The sequence below is a fragment of the Nycticebus coucang genome, chromosome 4 (genome assembly GCF_027406575.1).
Source record: "Nycticebus coucang isolate mNycCou1 chromosome 4, mNycCou1.pri, whole genome shotgun sequence".
Lineage (NCBI taxonomy): Eukaryota > Metazoa > Chordata > Mammalia > Primates > Lorisidae > Nycticebus > Nycticebus coucang.
Genome location: NC_069783.1, coordinates 85,360,290 through 85,379,126, shown reverse-complemented (window position 1 = coordinate 85,379,126; position 18,837 = coordinate 85,360,290). Strand labels below are relative to the sequence as shown.

Genomic DNA, 18,837 nt, shown 5'->3' with positions numbered 1-18,837 from the left:
TTGATGCAGTTGGTTTCCTAGGAACCATGTCAGGGGCTGCTGCTGTTCAGAAGAGCTGCTTCCACACAGCAGTCAAAATTTGAAGTTGCAGGAGTGGCTGTTCTATTAAGCCGCGGCTAAGAATAACACTCGACTTTCCAAAATAAAAAGACAAGAGAAAGTCCCCCCGGACAAGGATGCGGGCGAGGCAGAGGAAAGGAGCTTCCAGCACTGACCCCCATCGCTTAGCCGAAAGCAATTCGAACACCTCCGGCTCCAGGATCACGCCGCCAGGACCACGTGAGCAATTCGAGCACCCCCGGGGCCAGGTGGGGACAAGGGGCACCCACACAGAGAGGCCGGCAGTTTGCAGGTGCGAAGGACGTCTCCCCCCGGGTTTAGCCGGGTTCCTGGCCGGGTTTCCGGGTGGTTCGCGCTCATTCTGAATTAACAGCGAGATCGCGGCAGGTTCGAGGTAAAACCGGCGAGATGAGGAAGAAAAGTGGTAGGGGTCTGATGGGAGACCGGGCCGGGCCCGAGCCGCGAGGGTGGGTGGGGGGTCCCCGCCGCGGGGCTGGCGCTGGGGCGGTGGGCCCTATCCCGCGCGCCCACCCGGCCGCCTTACCGTGGCTCTGCAGGATCTCGTGCTTGAGGCCGCCCGTGTAGTCGATGAGCTCCTCCAGGCCACGCTCGCACAGCTGCCCGTAGCCCGAGAACTTGTGCAGCACCTTCTCCAGCTCGCGCTCCACCGTCACGCACTGATCCATGCCGGAGGCGGCGGCGCTCGGCTCCCCGACGCCCGGGTGTCCGCAGCCGTTCGACCCGGGCCCCGCCAAGGCCGCGTCCTGCTCCTGGTCCCCCAGGCGGGCGGCGCGAGCGGCTGAGGCAGCTGAGGCGGCGGGCGAGTTAGCCACGGCGCCGGGGGAGCCCCGCGCAGCCAGTGCCCGCCTGCCCCATGGCGCCGGACCCCCGGCGCGTTGCCGCTGCTTCTTCCCACCCGGTCCCACGTCCCTGGCCCCCGCTCGCGGCGTTCGGGTGTCCGCAGCAGCGCCGCCGATTGTTTTTGTTTTCACGGGAACCGACCGATGACCTGGTTCTCCCGGGCGGCACCAAGCGCGGCCGGCGGGGGGGAAGGGAGGTAGCCACCCCAGCGAGGAAAGGAGGCGGCGCGGACCGTACCAAGCGCACCCTCGAGGGGGAGCAGTCCGGCGAGCGCGGGAGGAAGAACGCGACAGGCGCTCGCACACGCTGCAGGTCTTTAGATTATGGGCCGTACCACGAAGAAGGCGTGCAATGGAGAGGGCGAAGGTGGAGCGAGGACCCAGTTGGCCCGAGGAGCTAAATACTGAACTTTGGAGACAGCCCCAATCCTCGGAGAGCGCTACAACTAGCTCTCCGTAAACAAGGGGGTGGAAACTGTTCCGAACCACTCCGCCCAGAAGCGGGGAAAAGGAACCAATGAGCGCGGGGTGTATGTAAGGAACCAACGTCCTTCAATCCCCGGCCGAGGCGTAAACCTTCAGCCAATCCGGATTGAGGGGCCAAACCAATAGGCTCGCTGTTGGAAGGGGTGAGTTAGAAACCGTACCGAGAAATAAATAGTTTCTGGAAAGCTGTGGGAGGAAGACAGGGCAAAAGTAAAAAGCGCTGTTTTCCATAGGACTTCGCCCTAACTATAATTTACCTCGTCTTCTCATCGGTCTCATTCCAAACTTTTGGTAGACGTATCCGCCTCCTCCAGTGAAAGAACCAAGCCAGGACGCCCCAGGGCGGTGGTGCCGCAGGCTGTGGGGGCGCTAACGGGAACTAAAAGGTGGGGGCGGTTCTGGGGACCGGTGAGAAGTACTGGTCAGTGCTACCTTAAACGCTTGCGACACCCAGGAGATCTCACTCCCCACCCTCGCCGAACGCGGCCCTTTGGCCCTTCGGCTTGGAACCTGTCCTGACTGGTCGCCTCGTCTCCGCGCCATGAGCCGGGCAGCTTAGTGGGGTGGAAAGAGCACGCACTGGAGAGCAGGACAGCCTTGACCTTTAGGAACCTTATTCTGTTGAATCGGATTGGGTTTCCCCCTTCGCCTAAATTATTCCCGCAGGTCACCGTGGTGCCTCCGTCCTTGGCCTAGACTCCCTTCTCATTTAGCTTCTGCTGTACCAACCTTCGCATTTCTCCAAGGAATCCAGGTAATTCTTGCCTCGGAGTCTCTGCACTCGCCGTTTCCTTGGCCTGAACCTGGAAAACGCTTCCTCCTACGTTTCGCATCCTAAAGTTTTAAGCTCATTGTCCCCTCTGAGGGTCCTCCTCTGACTACACTAATGTAGCCTCTAACTTCCCGTACTTCTTCCCCCATCACTTTATCATGTTTATTATATGTTATACCACCAATTGTATCATTTTCACACCCTTTAAAATCTGAAATGATCTGATTTATTTTACATTTTTGTCTGCATCGCTTCCATAAAACCAACAAGTCAGACCCTTTGCCTGTTTTTTGCCCAGGACAGTGCTTGGAAAGGAGATAGGCAAACTTTTTTTTTTTTTTTAATATTTTTATTTATTTATTTATTTTGTAGAGACAGAGTCTCACTGTACCGCCCTCGGGTAGAGTGCCGTGGCGTCACACGGCTCACAGCAACCTCTAACTCTTGGGCTTACGCGATTCTCTTGCCTCAGCCTCCCGAGCAGCTGGGACTACAGGCGCCCGCCACAACGCCCGGCTATTTTTTTGTTGCAGTTTGGCCTGGGCTGGATTTGAACCCGGCGCCCTACTCACTGAGCCACAGGCGCCGCCCATTTTTTTTTTTTTTTATTCGATAGCCTTTTTGATCCTCAACGCCCTTTTTTATAATTTGGACATAATTAGAATTAATACTTAACTAGATTGTTAGATAAGCTAACTGAGATAATACAGGGTGCTTCAGGCTCAGCGCCTGTGGCTCGAGGGGCTAAGGCACCAGCCACATACATCTGAGTTGACAGGTTGTTCGAATCCAGGCAGGTTGTTTGGGCCGGCCAAACAACAATGACGGCTGCAACCAAAAAATAGCCGGGCGTTATGGCAGGCGCCTGTAGTCCCAGCTACTTGGGAGGCCGAGGCAGGAGAATCGCTTGAGCCCAGGAGTTGGAGGTTGCTGTGAGCTGTGATGTGACGGCACTCTACCCAGGGCTACAGCTTGAAAAGTTGCATAATAACAGATTTCTTGGAATGTGTTCGCTATGGGTGGGAGAGAAGACTTCATGTGTGTATAAAGAGGTAGCCAACACGTGAATATTTTATAAATAGGGGTACATTTATCACAATTTCCCATTTCCCCAATCTTCATCAACTTTTAGGACACCCTATGTATGTAAATGCCCATAATAGGCCTGGTAATGACCACATTACAAAAGCAGTTATTATTAGAGCAGCCTCAACTGATGCCATTATAGATGGCACTTTCATCTCCCCACTCACCCAATTTTGTTTTCTCCCTCTTTCTTGGCAAGTGGCCCTAATTCTTATTTCACAGAGATAAAAAAAAAAAAAAAAAAACCCAGCTCCAGCATCCTCTGTCATTCTTCTCAAGGTATTGCTGTCCACCATACATTTTGTGAATGTTCTCATGTACCCAGAGGAAAAAGGGTCCTCTCTTCCTTCCCAAGACAACACTGGGGCCTGCTCCCTTTAGCTCACCTTTGTCCAGATCTTCCCCCTACCTCTCCGGTAGGGGGAAGATCTTTCAGGTGGAATGGATCTGTACTACTTGCTAGTGTGTGGGAATTTTCATGGAGCCCTCCTCAAGCTGTTTCCTTTTTCTTTAGTCCTTTCTCTGACAAGCTGTCTAGAGAGGGCGGCACCTGTGGCTCAGTGAGTAGGGCGCCGGCCCCATATACCGAGGGTGGCTGGTTCAAACCCGGCCCCAGCCAAACTGCAACCAAAAAAAAAAAATAGCCGGGCGTTGTGGCGGGCGCCTGTAGTCCCAGCTACTTGGGAGGCTGAGGCAAGAGAATCGCTTAAGCCCAGGAGTCAGAGGTTGCTGTGAGCTGTGTGAGGCCACGGCACTCTACCGAGGGCCATAAAGTGAGACTCTGTCTCTACAAAAAAAAAAAAAAGCTGTCTAGACAAATCTGTGCTTTTTCCTTTTCTCCTTAGATCTCCTTGATAAGCTCTGTTATCCCTTTTTTTAGTCTTTTTCCCCCCTTAAAGGGTTGTTATAATTTATAATCATTCTGGACTTTGCTCTGTCTTCTCCTCTACTCCAAATTTGACTCTGTAAAATTTAAACATTAAACAAACAAAAAAAAACCAATGTGTATTTGACCAAAATACATACTCATTGTAGGAAAATTAGAAAATACAAATAAGTAGGGCGCCCCTGTGGCTCATTGAGTAGGGCGCCAGCCCCATATACTGAGGGTGGAGGGTTTGAACCTGGCCCAGTCAAACTGCAACAAAAAAATAGCCGGGCATTGGGGGGGGGGCGGGGGGCGTCGCCTGTAGTCCCAGCTACTCAGGAGGCTGAGGCAAGAGAATTGCCTAAGCCCAAGAGCTGGAGACTGCTGTGAGCTGTAACGCCACAGCACTCTACCAAGGGCAACAAAGTAAGACTCCGTCTCTTAAAAAAAAAAAAAAGAAAGAAAGAAAAGAAAATATCAATAAGTAAATGGAAATGAAAATCCCATGAAATGTGAAGACCCAGAAAAAAAAATCAGTCTTAGCATTTGAGGTGAATTTCCAGGGTGTACACATTAGGTATACACATATACCTACCTATATGTGCATTTTTACAAAAGATAGCTCTCAGTTTATTTACTATTTTGAAACTGTTTTTTGTTGTTCACTTAATGTTTCTCTAACAAAAAAATTGTTTTTAAAACACTTCTGACATCTCTTTGAAATGCTTAGTAGCTCTAGCTTAGCTTATTCAGCATAGTAATATCTCATTTGTTTTCTTTTCACTTTGACTCATTTTTAGAAAACTGAAACCAGAGAGGGGCAAGGTAGAAAAAGTCATACCGTCATCTCCAGGTTTGAAAAACTATTTTTAAAAAAAATTATACCTGCTTTAAAAATTACTTTTTGAGAGGTCAAAGACAGAAAAGAAAAGATTATTCCAAAATGTGAATGAAAGGAAATGGAGTCCAGTTTCTGTGTGGGCAACATCAGCCTTTATTCCTCCTGTGTGTGGATGAGCTGAGCTTGAGAAAGAAGTCAGCAAGTGGGTTAAGGTAGATGGGGATTTAAGGGATCAGAAGGGTAGAGGTGGGCACATTCTACTTGGACAGGTCCACTCTATTTGGGTGGTTGGTTCATTTGGGTGTGTCCCTCCATTTGACTCTATCATTTCTATGCAAAATAGCAGGGGTGCCAAAATATATACACACACACAAAGTTTGAGCAATGTTATCTATGTGTGACTTCAAAGTTGAATTGGATTATGGTGGCAATGTGTACTGTGATATTTGCTCATAAAATAGACTTAATCAAATAAATGCTAGCATCATCATGTGATAGGCAGGACAGTCAAAATGGCAGAAGCATGGTTGTCCCTCCAGAAGTGAGTGCCAAGTAACGCGAGACCATTTTGAAGTGGTATTTGAAATTCAAAAACGTGGAAATACAAGGACAGTGGAGGCAAGAGTTTGCATCAGAACCTCCAACGTGCCTAACAACTTCATGTATTCACGGTAAGTTTGAGACACATGGTACTGTGTGTGACATGCACACGGGGACATCCAAGAGTTCTCTCATGCAGCAAGTCCTGCTTCTGCTATGGTGTTGGAATGGTGTACACACCACAGAAGTCTGCTAAACAATGTGCTGATGGTAACCACTTTGAATACCCCTTGTAATTGTAGAAGTCAAACATGATTTGTAGTTATCTTTTATTATTGGTATATGTTGAATATTCCAATTTTAATAGTTTTTTCCTTTATTAAAATGTGCATACATTTTTGGCACCCTCTGTATACTTTCAGATTAAAGACAAGAAAGACTATGTTTATCATTAATGATTATAAAAATGAATCAGTGATACTTCCCTGGCAATGAAAACCCCATGATCAAGAAAGGATCAAGCTGATCCTTTATACTTTGGATGTGCTGACCCCTGCAATTTTCCCCAAAGTGGGAAACTTTACTGCTTAATTTGTGGTAGTGGGAGACTGCATTACATTGTCCCATGGAGAAAAAAAAGAATTGGTGAGATTTGCAAAGACTTCATGGAGAAGACTTTACTAATTTCCTGATTTTTATTCTAATGCACAGCCAATGTAAAAGTAAGCATAAATTGGCAAAATGGTTTTAAAGAATAGTGAATTAGGAAAATCATCATTTGAGGTACATTTCTTATTTGCTGGCTAGATGAATGATATATGTTCACCTTTGTGACCCTTCTGGAACCTGGATGTTTTCTACACTTTTTTTTTTTTTTTTTTACTATTCTTTACCAGCTGTCACAAGAAAGGTGGTAGGGGCTGTATAACCATGAAGTAATTCATGCAACCCCTCATAGCCTCAGTTTCCTTAACTACAAAATGAGAAGTTTGAAATAGATGACCTTCAAGTTCTTTCCAGTTCCCAAATTACAGAGAAGCCAATGCTTATTAAGTAATATGTGAGGTGCTACACAACTAAACAGGAATGGACACAGACATCCTTCCTGTTTAGGAAAGCCTAGAGTCTGAATCATTACTTCCACATTATGGAAATGCATTGAGGTATTTTTTATTTGTTTTTATTTATCCTTAATAGCAATTAGCTACCACTTATTAATTGCTTACAATATGCTAGGTACTCTGCTTTACATGTGTGATTATCTCATCTTCAAAGCAATCTTTTAAAGTCAATGATAATTTCATTATTATCCCAATTTTACGAATGAAACTGAGTCACAGAAGGGATAATTCCCACATTATACAGCTGGCAAGTGATGGAGCTGGAATTTGAATTCAAGTTTTTCTGACTCCAGAATTCATAGGTCACTGTACTTCAAACAAAGCAAACTTATGCTCCCTAATACTATCAAACATGTGATTTCCAGTAGAAAAAAGAACAATTTATTGGCCAGGCAAGGTGGCTCATGCCTGTAATCTTAGCACTCTGGGAGACTACGGTGGGTGAATTGCTTGAGCCCAGGCATTCGAGACCAGCCTGAGCAAGAGTGGGACCCTGCCTCTACTAAAAAAATGGTAAAACTGAGGAAAGACGATCACTTGAGCCCAGGAGTTTGAGGTTCCTGTGAGCTATGATGCCACAGTACTCTATCGAGGGCAACAAAGTGAGACTCTGTCTCAAAAAAAAATAATAATAATAATTTATTCTAAGTAGTATGGTTTAGTAATAGGAGCAGAGGCCTAAAATTCACAAAAATTATCATACTTTCACTTACCAACTTTTCAACCTTAGGCAAGAACCTCAGAATGAACCTTTATTTTTTTTAAAAAATAATAATAATACCTGGGGCTATGCCTGTGGTTCAAAGGAGTAAGGCACCGGCCCCATTTGCTGGAGGTGGTGGGTTCAAACCCACCCCCGTCCAAAAAAAAAAAACACCTATCTTGCAACATTGTTGAGAGTATTATGTATATACATATATACATATACATACACACATGCTCTCACACACACACACACATATATATAAATGCTCTGTACACCATGAAGCCCCATAGAAGTAGAGGGTGATGTTATTTGTTTATTGTTATGATTCCAGTTTCTCTTCTTCCTTTCTTAACATATCAATTGTTATTTATTTATTTATTTATTTTGAGACAGGGTCTTACTCTGTTGCCTGGGATAAAGTGCAGTAGCATGATTATAACTCCCTGAAACCTTACACTCCTGAGTTCAAGCTATCCTCCTACCTCAGCCTCCCAAATAACTGGGACTATAGTCTCATGATACTATGCCTGGCTAACTTTTTCTATTTCTTGTAAAGACAGAGTCTCATACTAGCTCAGGCTGGTCTAGAACTCCTGACTTCAAGTGATCCTCCCACCTCAGCTTCCCAGGGTGCTAGGATTACAGGCTTCAGCTACTGTGCCTAGCCTTCAATTGTACTTCTATTTTTACTTTTTTTAGTAGTTGCCTTAGAATTCGCAATATGCATTTATAACTAATCCAAGTCCATTTCCAAATAGTACTATACCACTTCACAGGTAGTGCAAATACTTTATAATAACAAAATATTCCTAATTCTGCCCTCCAGTCTCTTGTATCATTACTGTCACTAATTTCATTTATATGTAAACTATAATCATTGAATAAATTTCTGCTATTATTATTCTGAATAATCTCTTACCTGTCAAATCGATTCAGATTTTTTTTTAAAAAGTTTTCATTTTTACCTTCACTTGTTCCTTCTCTATTGCTCTTCCTTCTTTTCTGACCTATATCATTTTACTTCTCTTTGAAGAACTTCTTTTTACATTCCTTGCAATGCAGGTCTACCAGAAAATTCTCTCAATTTTTATCTGAAAAGTCTTTATTTCTTAACTTTTTTTTTTTTAGAGACAGAGTCTCACTTTATCGCCCTGGTAGAGTGCTATGGCGTCACAGCTCATGGCAACCTCCAACTCCTGGGCAAAGACGATTCTCTTGCCTCAGCCTCCTGAGCAGCTGGGACCACAGGCGCCCACCACAATGTCCAGCTATTTATTTTTATTATTATTATTTTTTTTTTTTTTTGCAGTTTTTGGCCGGGGCTGGGTTTGAACCCGCCACCTCCAGCATATGTGGCTAGCGCCCTACCCCTTTGAGCCACAGGCACCACCCTACGTCCAGCTATTTTTTCTTCATTTTTAAAGATAATTTCACAGGATACAGAATTCTAGGTTAGTAAATTTTTCTCTCAACAATTTAAATATTTTATTCCACTCTGTTCTTACTTAACATTGTTTCTGAGAAGTCAAATATAATTCTTATCTTTGCTCTTCTATAGGTAAAGGGCTTTTCTTCTCTGGCTTCTTTCAAGATTTTTTTCTTTATCTTTGAATGTTCTATTTCAAAATGGCAATGTTTCTCCTTCTTCTAGAAGTATGAAGGAATTTTTCTTCTGTGATTGTGAGAACCTGATAAAGCACCTAGAGGTAAAACTCTTTATGAGAGTGTGGGGGCCCTATGATGCCCTCCCAAGGCAGAGTTTTTAACTCTCAGACTTGTCCACACTGAGTCTCAATAATTCTGGAATTATAGTTTAGATTTTTCCTATCAAGTACTGTTTCTCTCAAAGGTTTCTGCTTCTAGGTTTCTGCTCCAAGATGTTGTGATTCTCTGTAACTGCCTGTTACACTTCACTTCTTTAACAAACCTAAGAAGAGTTACTGATTTTTCAGTTTGTTTAGTCATTAGGATAGAGTGGTAACTTCCATGTTCTTTACCTGGCTGAAAATTGCAAGTCTTATATTACGTATGCATTTAATTCAGTCTGTTTGTATATCTTGCTCTGTATCTGTGCAGGATAGGGTTTAGACTGTAAATTGCTGAAATACAGATTCATGGTTTTGACAACCTAGGGGAGACTCCATGTAGTAAACTAAAGCTAATGTTTTAAAATGGCCTTTTGAGACTTCTGGTCCACCAAGATGGAGCAATTCTAGTCCTTCCAGGTCCTCCCCCCAAACCTGGACATAACACAAAAAACAAGCATAGAAAGACTTTATAAGGTAGAAAGAAATTGGGCTGCCTAGGGAGCTCAGGACTTGAGGAATGACATGTGGTAAATTCCCTGGCTTTCTTATTTTCTCCCAAATTCCAGACAGAGCACTGCAGAAGTCTCCATCCCAGCACCACAGACAGGCATAGGCAAAACAAAGATCCATAAAAAGCCTATTTTCCTTAGCTAAAGAATGGGGGAAAAGAGTGGCCTAAGAACATTACTGGCAATACCTGCCATGGTCCAGCTGAACACCAGTGGGACAACTGCAATCTTCACTCAACTCCCCAGCACAGTTTCAGCAGAGCCAGCTGAGAAGTTGGTCTTCTACCCCACTCCCTAACCCATGAAAGTGGCAAGCAGCTCTTCAGTTCCTCTGTGGATGGTTTTGGCAGGCTTAACTGGGGAGCTGATCTTTCATCCCCTGCCTGGTAGAAGCAGGCAGTATTCTGGTTCCTCGTGTCAACTGATTGAGCAGGACTTATACCCCCAACCAGAGGCAATGAGGTGATAGGAGTAGGTCCCCGCCTCCTCTGGGAAGTTATCAGTGGAGCAAGAGGAGACCTGACCTTCTACCCTACCATTTGCAGCAATGCTATGTGAGTTAGTACTTCAGTTCTGCCAAGGTGGTGTCAGTGGGGCATACATACCCTGTAGCCTATTTCCTAAAAAAAGAAGATTAAATAGGATCATGAGTCTCATAATGTGCTATTCAAAATCTCCAGGATACAAGAAAACACCATTCATTCAAGAATCAGGAAAATCACAACATGAATGAGAAAAGCAATCAACAGCTGACAAATGACGAAGCAAGTCAAATGTTGGAATTACCTAACAATGATATTAAAACAGCATCAGAAAAATGCTTCAATCATACATTCTCTTGAAACAAAAATTCAGCCAAGAAGTAGAAATTATCAAAAGAACTAAATGAAAATTATAGAACTGAAAACCAAATAGTACAATAACTAAAATAAAAACTTGTTATTTGGGCTCAACGGTAGAGTGAACATAGGACAGTATCAGTGGAGATGGGGACAGACCAAAGTAACTTGCCAAACTGAACAATGGAGAAAAAATAGAAGAAAATGTGAACACAGTCTCAAAGATCTGTAGGATATTTAAAGGGAAAAAAAGTATTTAAGGAAAGAGTATCTGAAAATTTCCCTAAGTTGTCAAAAGATGTGAAACTGCAGATCCAAGAAGCTGAAAAGGATAACTCAAAGAAATGCAAACACATATACTAATTAGACTTGTGAAAACTGAAGATAAAAAATACATAGAAAACAGGTAGGGAGAAATGATGCATTACTTATAAGGGAAAACCAATTTGAATAACAGCAGAATGTTCACTACAAACTATGGAGAAGGAGGTTCAGCGCCTGTGGCTCAACCGGCAAAGGCGCCAACCACATACACTTGAGCTAGCGGGTTCAAATCCAGCCCGGACCCACCAAACAACAATGATGGCTGCAACCAAAAAATAGCCGGGCGTTGTGACGAGTGCCTGTAGTCCCAGCTACTTGGGAGGCGGAGGCAGGAGAATTGCTTGAGCCCAGGAGCTGGAGGTTGCTGTGAGCTGTGATGCCCAGGGAGACAGCTTGAGGTTCTGTCTAAAAAAAAAAAAAAACTATGGAGAAGGAAATGGCACACCAATCTCCATGTATCTATGAAAAAAATTGTCGACTCAGAATCATATGTCCAGTAAAAATTTCCTTAAGTAAAGGGAAATCAAATATCTCATATGAAGGAAAGGTAAGAGAATTTTTCACAGGCAGATGTATCAAAAGGATTTCTAGAGAAAGTTTCCCAACAGAAAGAAAATGACAAAAGAAGAAAATTTAGAATATCAGGAAGGAAGAACACAGCAAGAATGTGGGTGTATACAATAAACTTTCCTTCTTGAGTTTTAAAAATTTCTAAATTGACAGTGGAAGCAAAAATTATAACACTGGTATGGTCCTAAATGTACATGGAGAAAACATTTAAAACAATTATAAACAGGGAGGAGGATGTAAAGGGAGGTAAAATTTCTATAGTTGTCATAAACTGGTAAAATAATGACACCAGTAGAATGTGATATAGCTACATCTGTATATGTTGAAAAACCTAGAGTAACCACTAAAAATCTATACAAAGAGGTATGGTTAAAAAAAACTATAGATACAGGGAAATGTGGAGTTATCGTTTAATGGATACAATGGTTTTTGTTTGGGATAAAGAAAAGTTTCTGGAAATGGGTAGTGGTGATGATTGCACAAGCAACAGGGGGGAAAACAAAGTAAAAACAAAAGATAACACAAAAACAAACCAAAAAAGGCATGCTTAAGCTCTGATATATAAATAACTACATTAAATATAAATGTACATTTATAAATATACCAATTAAAAGATGAGATTAGCAAAGTGAATTAAAAGCGAGGTACCATGGCACACACCTATAATAATCCCAGCTACTCAGGAGGCTAATGCAGAAAAATCACTTGAGCCCAGGAATTTTAAGACCAACCTGGGCTCATAGAAAGACCCCCATCTCAAAATGCTGTGACTCTGTGATGTTTACAATAAGCTCATTTCAAATATCTGCACACAAATGCTCACAAGAGCTATTTGTAATAGCCCAAACAAGAAACAACCCAAAATCCTTTAGTGTGTGAATGGTTAAAAAACTAAGTTACATCCAAACCATAGAATACAACTCAGCAATAAAAAGGAATGAACAGGCTAGGTGTGGTGGCTCACACCTATAATCCTACCACTCTGAGAGGCCAAGGCGGGAGGATCAATTGAGGTCAGGAGTTCATGACCAGCCTGAGTAAAAGCAAAAATAGAAATAAATTAGCCAACAGAGGCTAGCACCTTTTGTCAGCCTGGCTAGAGTGCAGTGGAATCCTTGTAGCTCACTGTAACCATGTCGTGGCAGGTGCCTGTAGTCCCAGCTGCTTGGGAGGCTAAGGCAAGATCTCTTCAACCCAGGAGTTTGCAGTTGCAGTGAGCTATGAGGACTTCTCTCCACTCTAGTCAAGGTAACAGAGTAAGACTCTATCTCAGAAACAAAATAAACAAAAGGAATGAACTATTCATACATATAACATGAATGAATCACAAAGGAATTATGCTAAACAAAAAAAGTTTTAAACAATTCTTTTTATATAGCATCCTTGAAGCGACAAAACCAATGAGATGAACAGATTGGTGGTTACCAGGGATCAGGGACAACAGGAGATGTGGAAGTTGTCTGTGGCTACAAAAGCATGTAACAAGGGACCCTTGTGGGGGAACTGTTCTGTATTTTGATGGTCACATGATTCTACATACATGGATAAAATTGCATGGAAGTAAACAAAAACTAATGCATGTAAAGCTAAGGAAAACTGATTTTGATGGATTATATCAATATTAATTTCTGGAGTGTGGCATTGTGCTGTGGTTATGCAAGCTGTTATCCTTGGGGGAAGGGTAGGTGGTATCTTTCTACATTATTTCTGCATTATTTCTTACAACTGCATGTGAATCTACAATTATCTTTTTTTTAAATTGTGGTAACTACTTTATTGAGATGTAATTTACATACTGTATAATTCACTCATTTAATGTGTACAATATAATGCAGATGTACTTTTATTTATTTGTTGTTGCGTTTTGGCCAGGGCCGGGTTTGAACCTACCACCCTCAGTATATGGGACCAGCACCCTACTCACTGAGCCATAGGCACTGCCCAATCTACAATTATCTTAAAACTTTTTTTTTTGAGGCAGAGTCCCTCTACATTGCCCTTGGTAGAGTGCTGTGGCGACCACAAACTCTTGGACTTAAGCGATTCTCTTGCCTCAGCCTCCCAAGTAACCAGGACTACAGGCGCCCACCACAACACCCAGCTATTTTTGTTGTCATTGTTGTTCTTGTTGTTGCAGTTGTCATTGTTCACCTGCCAGCCTCGGTGCAGGTGGCCAGCACCATAACCACTGTGCTATGGGCGCTGAGCCTCAAAATAGTTTTCAGTGGACTTTTGAGGATAATTATGATAATGGGGAGTAAAACCAACTCTTTCGAGTCCCTAACTATTGTATCTATAGCCTTTTCCCTCTATATATAGTGTCGCTGTTTTTAATTTTTCTAGTGATTAATTCTGTATTACATTTAACACCATGCACACTTTTTTTTCCTGTTCTCTCCATTTTTCCCATTGCATAATCAATGGGATATTTGGATTTGGCGCAGGATTATTTAAGGTTACATTTAAATATAGAAACTTGATTGTGATTCTCAAAGTTTTGACTGGACTTCCCCAATGGTTGTTGGGCCCTCTGAGTGGACAGCTCATGAGCGGTATGCAAACAGTGTACTTGTGTTGCTACTAGAGACAAATGCCTCCATTACTAATCATCTAAGTCACTTCATGTGTTAAAAACAAATAAGGTGTTTTTTCTGCTTAGCTCATTATGAGCCTCTGTTGTTGCCCTGGTTCATAATCAGGTATTATACTTTCCCTCAAGAGAGTAATGAATTCAGAGGATTCAGAGAGGGTGGTGTTTAGCAATAGAAATGAAGGTCAGAACATGAAGAAGACTAGAGTAACTGATTACAAATATTTAAAAGGAATAGTTCTTGACAAGTACAATGTCAATCTATGCCCCAAACCTTAGCATATGCTATTCCATCTGTTCAGATGCTATTTCATCTTTCACAGCCTCCTCTGGTCTGTGAATAGCTCTGACCCTTTTATCCTACAGTTATAATCATTCTCCATGCTGTACTACTTCTATAAAGTATATATACTTCTATTGTGGTATATAAAAAGGAAAGAGGGCTAGGTGCGGTGGCTCATGCCTATAATCATAGTACTCTAACAGGCCAAGGTGGGTGGATTGCCTGAGCTCAGGAGTCCAAAACCAGTCTGAACAAGAGTGAGACTCCATCTCTACTAAAAATAGAAAAAATAGCCGGGCATTGTGGCAGGTGCCTATAGTTCAAGCTACTTGGGAAGCTGAAGCAAGAGAATCGCTTAAATCCAAGAGTTTGAGGTTGCTGTGAGCTCTGATACCATAGCGCTCTACCAAGGGAGACAAAGTGAGTCTCTGTCTCAAAAATAAATAAATAACTAAAATGGAAAGAGACAATACAATACCATAATTAAGAACTGGAACTCAAAAAAAAAAAAAAAGAAATAAAAAAAAAAAAAGAACTGGAACTCGTGAATGATGCCCCATGATCATATCAATGTACCCAGCTATGATTTAATAAAAAAAAAAAAAAAAAGAACTGGAACTCTGGTACCAAACTGAGTCTGAATCTCAGCTCTAGTGAATGTAATCATGAGCAAGTTATTTTATTTTTTTTTTGGTTTTTGGCCGGGGCTAGGTTTGAACCTGCCACCTCCCGCATATGGGACTGGCGCCCTACTCCTTGAGCCACAGGCGCCGCCCATGAGCAAGTTATTATTTTTTTTTTTTTGTAGAGACAGAGTCTCACTTTATGGCCCTCGGTAGAGTGCCGTGGCCTCACACAGCTCACAGCAACCTCCAACTCCTGGGCTTAAGCGATTCTCTTGCCTCAGCCTCCCGAGTAGCTGGGACTACAGGCGCCCGCCGCAACGCCCGGCCATTTTTTGGTTGCAGATTGGCCGGGGCCGGGTTTGAACCCGTCACCCTCGGTATATGGGGCCGGCGCCCTACCGACTGAGCCACAGGCGCCGCCGGAGCAAGTTATTTTTAACCTTTTGTTGCCTTAATTTTCTCATCTATAAAATGGCAATAGTAATAATACTCATAGAGTTATAAAGATTAGATGATTAATAATTAAATGTAAAATGCCCAGAAAATTGATTATCATATAGTAAAGATATGTATTAGCTATTATTTTTATTTATGTTTATTCTACTTAATCAGACCATAAGCTACTTGAGGGTGGTTTAAATTATCTATTGCTCTAAATTACTCAGATTAGTCCAAAACTTAATGGTTCATCAAACATTATCTCACAGTTTCTGTGGCTCAGAAATCTGGGAACACTTCGGTGGGTCACTCTCAGGCTACAGTCAAGGTGTTGGCTGAGCCCTAGTCATCAGAAGGCTACATCTGTTTCAAAGTTCACCCATGTGGTTGTTGGCAGAATTCAAGTCCACATGGGTTGTTGGACTTGGCCTCAGTTCTTCACCAACTATTGGCCAAAGGCCACCTTCAGTTCTTTGTCACACAAGCCTCTCCATAGGGTGCTTACAGCAAAGCAGCTGGCTTCCCCCAGAGTAAGCAAGCAAGAGAGCAAGATAGAAGTCACCCTATTTATATAACCTAATCTCTGAAATGAGTCACATTTCTGACATATTATTTTTTAGAAGCAAGTCACTAGATCCAGGCCACAATCAAGGTGAGGGAGTTACACAAGTGCAAGAATAAGAGGTGGCAGGGATCATGGGGGGTCATCTAGAGGCTGCCTGCCAACTTGGCCTTCTGGGCTGCATGATTCACATTCCACCCACAGGCAAAATGCACTCATTACCTCCCAGAGTCTCCGGGAGTCTCAGCTAATTATAAGCAGATATGTATACTCCGGGAGTCTCAGCTAATTATAAGCAGATATGTATATAACTGTATCTTATTCACATTGCTAAGTGCAGCCACAGCTCTTCCTATTGTTTCAAAGCTCACCCATGATCTTCATTAAGAACAAAAGGAAAAGGGTAATATTCTTCATTAAGAAAGAAAAAAGCATGGATTTCATGTTGTTAAAACTTAAGCTATAAGAAAAAACTTCTGTAAATAAAAATGTAATAAAGAATAAGGTTTCTCTCTCAAAAAAAAGAGTAAGGTTTTTCTTAGCTGTTATTTTGAATGCTGTGGTATTTGTGGAGAATTTAATAACTATATTAAATAAGATTCATCATTTTATTTCCATGCTTGATTTGAGTGTGAAGAAAGATGTCCCAAGAGTCAGAAGGTACAAAACTAATTTCACATCTTAAATTTCAAATAGTTCTGTTTACAGTTGGGTGCATAATGTCAAGGAATGTGGATAATTTATGCGTCTTTTTCCAAATCCACTCCTGATCATGGCTAGCCAATAAAGTACAATCAACTAAAATGCTTATTGCATTGAAATAGAACTTTTCTCGTCCAACCATCTCTAGGGCATTTCTCCAATCTTAGACATGGATGCATTCTGTTTTAGTGTGAAGGAACACAGAGAAAGTACATGTCATACCAGGTGCCCCTTGCTCTCTAAACCTCCTTTCCATGACACACATGGAGGCAGAAGCAAAAGCCACAGAACCAACTGCGTTGCCATGGAGCCTCTGGCTTGGGTCTGCAACAGCTTTTTCTTTTTCTTTCTTTTCTTCTTCTTTTTCTTTTTTTTGAGACAGAGTCTCAAGTAATCATTGACTAACCCAAAGTCACAAATATTTTCTCTTATTTTTTCTTCTATTATATTTATAGTTTTAGGTTTTATCTCTAGATGCATAATCTAGTTTGAATTAATTTTTCTGTGTAGTGTAAGGTATGGATCAAAGTTCATTTCCTCTCTTTCTTTGTTTTTTTTTTTTTGCATGTGAATATCCAATTGTTCCAACAGAATTTGTTTAAAAAATGGAATTACCTTTAAAATTTCTTTTTTTTTTTTTTTTTGTGGTTTTTGGCCGGGGCTGGGTTTGAACCCGCCACCTCTGGCATATGGGACCGGCGCCCTACTCCTTGAGCCACAGGCACCACCCACCTTTAAAATTTCTAAAAATAAACATTAGTTGTTTATATATGAGTTTATTTCTAGGCTTATTATTCTTTTCATTTATATATTTGTCTATCTCGATACCAATTTCATGCTATTTTGGTTACTGTGTAATGTCTTGAAGTTGTTTCGTAAGTACTTGGAATTTTCATAAAAATTGAATGATCAATTTATCATTTTTTGTAAAAAGCCTACTTGGATTTTTGTTGGTATCACAATGAATATGTAATAAATTTGGAGATAATTTATTTATTTATTTATTTTATATATTTTTTTATTGTTAAATCATAGCTGTGTACATTAGTGCAATCAAGGGGTACAATGTGCTGGTTTCATATACAATCTGAAATATTCTCATCAAACTGTTCAACGTAGCTTTCATGGCATTTTCTTACTTATTGTATGTATTTATTTATTTTTAGAGACAGTCTCACTTTGTCACCCTCGGTAGAGTGCTATGGCATCACGGCTCACAGCAACCTCCATCTCTTGGGCTTAGGCGATTCTCTTGCCTCAGCCTCCTGAGTAGCTGGGACTACAGGCACCCGCCACAACGCTGGGCTATTTTTTGTTGCAGTTTGGCGGGGGCCAGGTTCAAACCTGTCACCCTCAGTATATGGGGCTAGTGCCCCACTCAGGGAGCCACAGGCGCCTCCCCTTCCTTTATTTAGGTCTTCTTCAATTTTTCTCAGCAATATTTTGTGGTTTTATTTATTTATTTTAGGAACAGGGTCTGGCTATGTTGCCCAGGCTAGACGGCAGTGGCATTGTCATAGCTCAATACAGCCTCAAACTTCTGGGCTCTAGCAGTCCTCCTATCTTGACCTTCTAAAGCTCTGGAATGACAGAAGTGAGCTATCACACCTGGCACATTTTATGGTTTTTGAAGTACAGCCTATGCACATGTTTTTTTTTTTAGGCTCATCAGAAAGTATTTCCTGGCAGTGCCTGTGGCTCAGTGAGTAGGGCACTGGCCCCATATACCAAGGGTGGACGGTTGGAGGCCTGCCCCAGACAAAACGCAACAAAAAAATAGCCAGGCATGTGGCAGGTGCCTGTAGTCCCAGCTACTTGGGAGGCTGAGGCAAGAGAATCAACTAAGGCCTAGAGTTGGAGGTTTCTGTGAGCTGTAACATCACAGCACTCTACCAACGGTGACAAAGTGAAACTCTGCCTCTAAAAAAAAAAAAGAAAGAAAGAAAGTATTTCCTACTTTTGGTACAATCATGTATGTGTGTTTTTAAATATTTTTTGAGTTTCCAATTGTTCTTCAACAATGTATGCAAATACAATTGAAGTTTTCTATTTTGACCTTATATTCTATAACCTTGCTAAAGTCACTCCTAATAATTTATCACTTCTAATACCTTTTTTGCAATTTTTTTTGGATTTTCTATAATGATAATGTCTGCAAATGACATCAGTTTTACTCCTTCTTCAGTTTGGATGCCTTTTATTTCTTTTTCTTGCCTGATTGCACTGGCTATAATCTTCACCATCAT

The 18,837-nt window shown here is 42.0% G+C and overlaps 1 protein-coding gene across 1 annotated transcript in view; it reads right to left on the bottom strand.

The window, feature by feature from the left end:
- RMND5A (required for meiotic nuclear division 5 homolog A) overlaps nt 1–1,222 on the bottom strand; it is a 76,621-nt gene extending 75,399 nt beyond the window's left edge. The window contains exon 1 of the mRNA XM_053588094.1: nt 605–1,222. Within this exon, the coding sequence (XP_053444069.1) occupies nt 605–746 (142 nt within the window). The 5' untranslated portion in view covers nt 747–1,222. The remainder of the gene's footprint in view (nt 1–604) is intronic.
- Between the last annotated feature and the right edge of the window lie 17,615 nt (nt 1,223–18,837).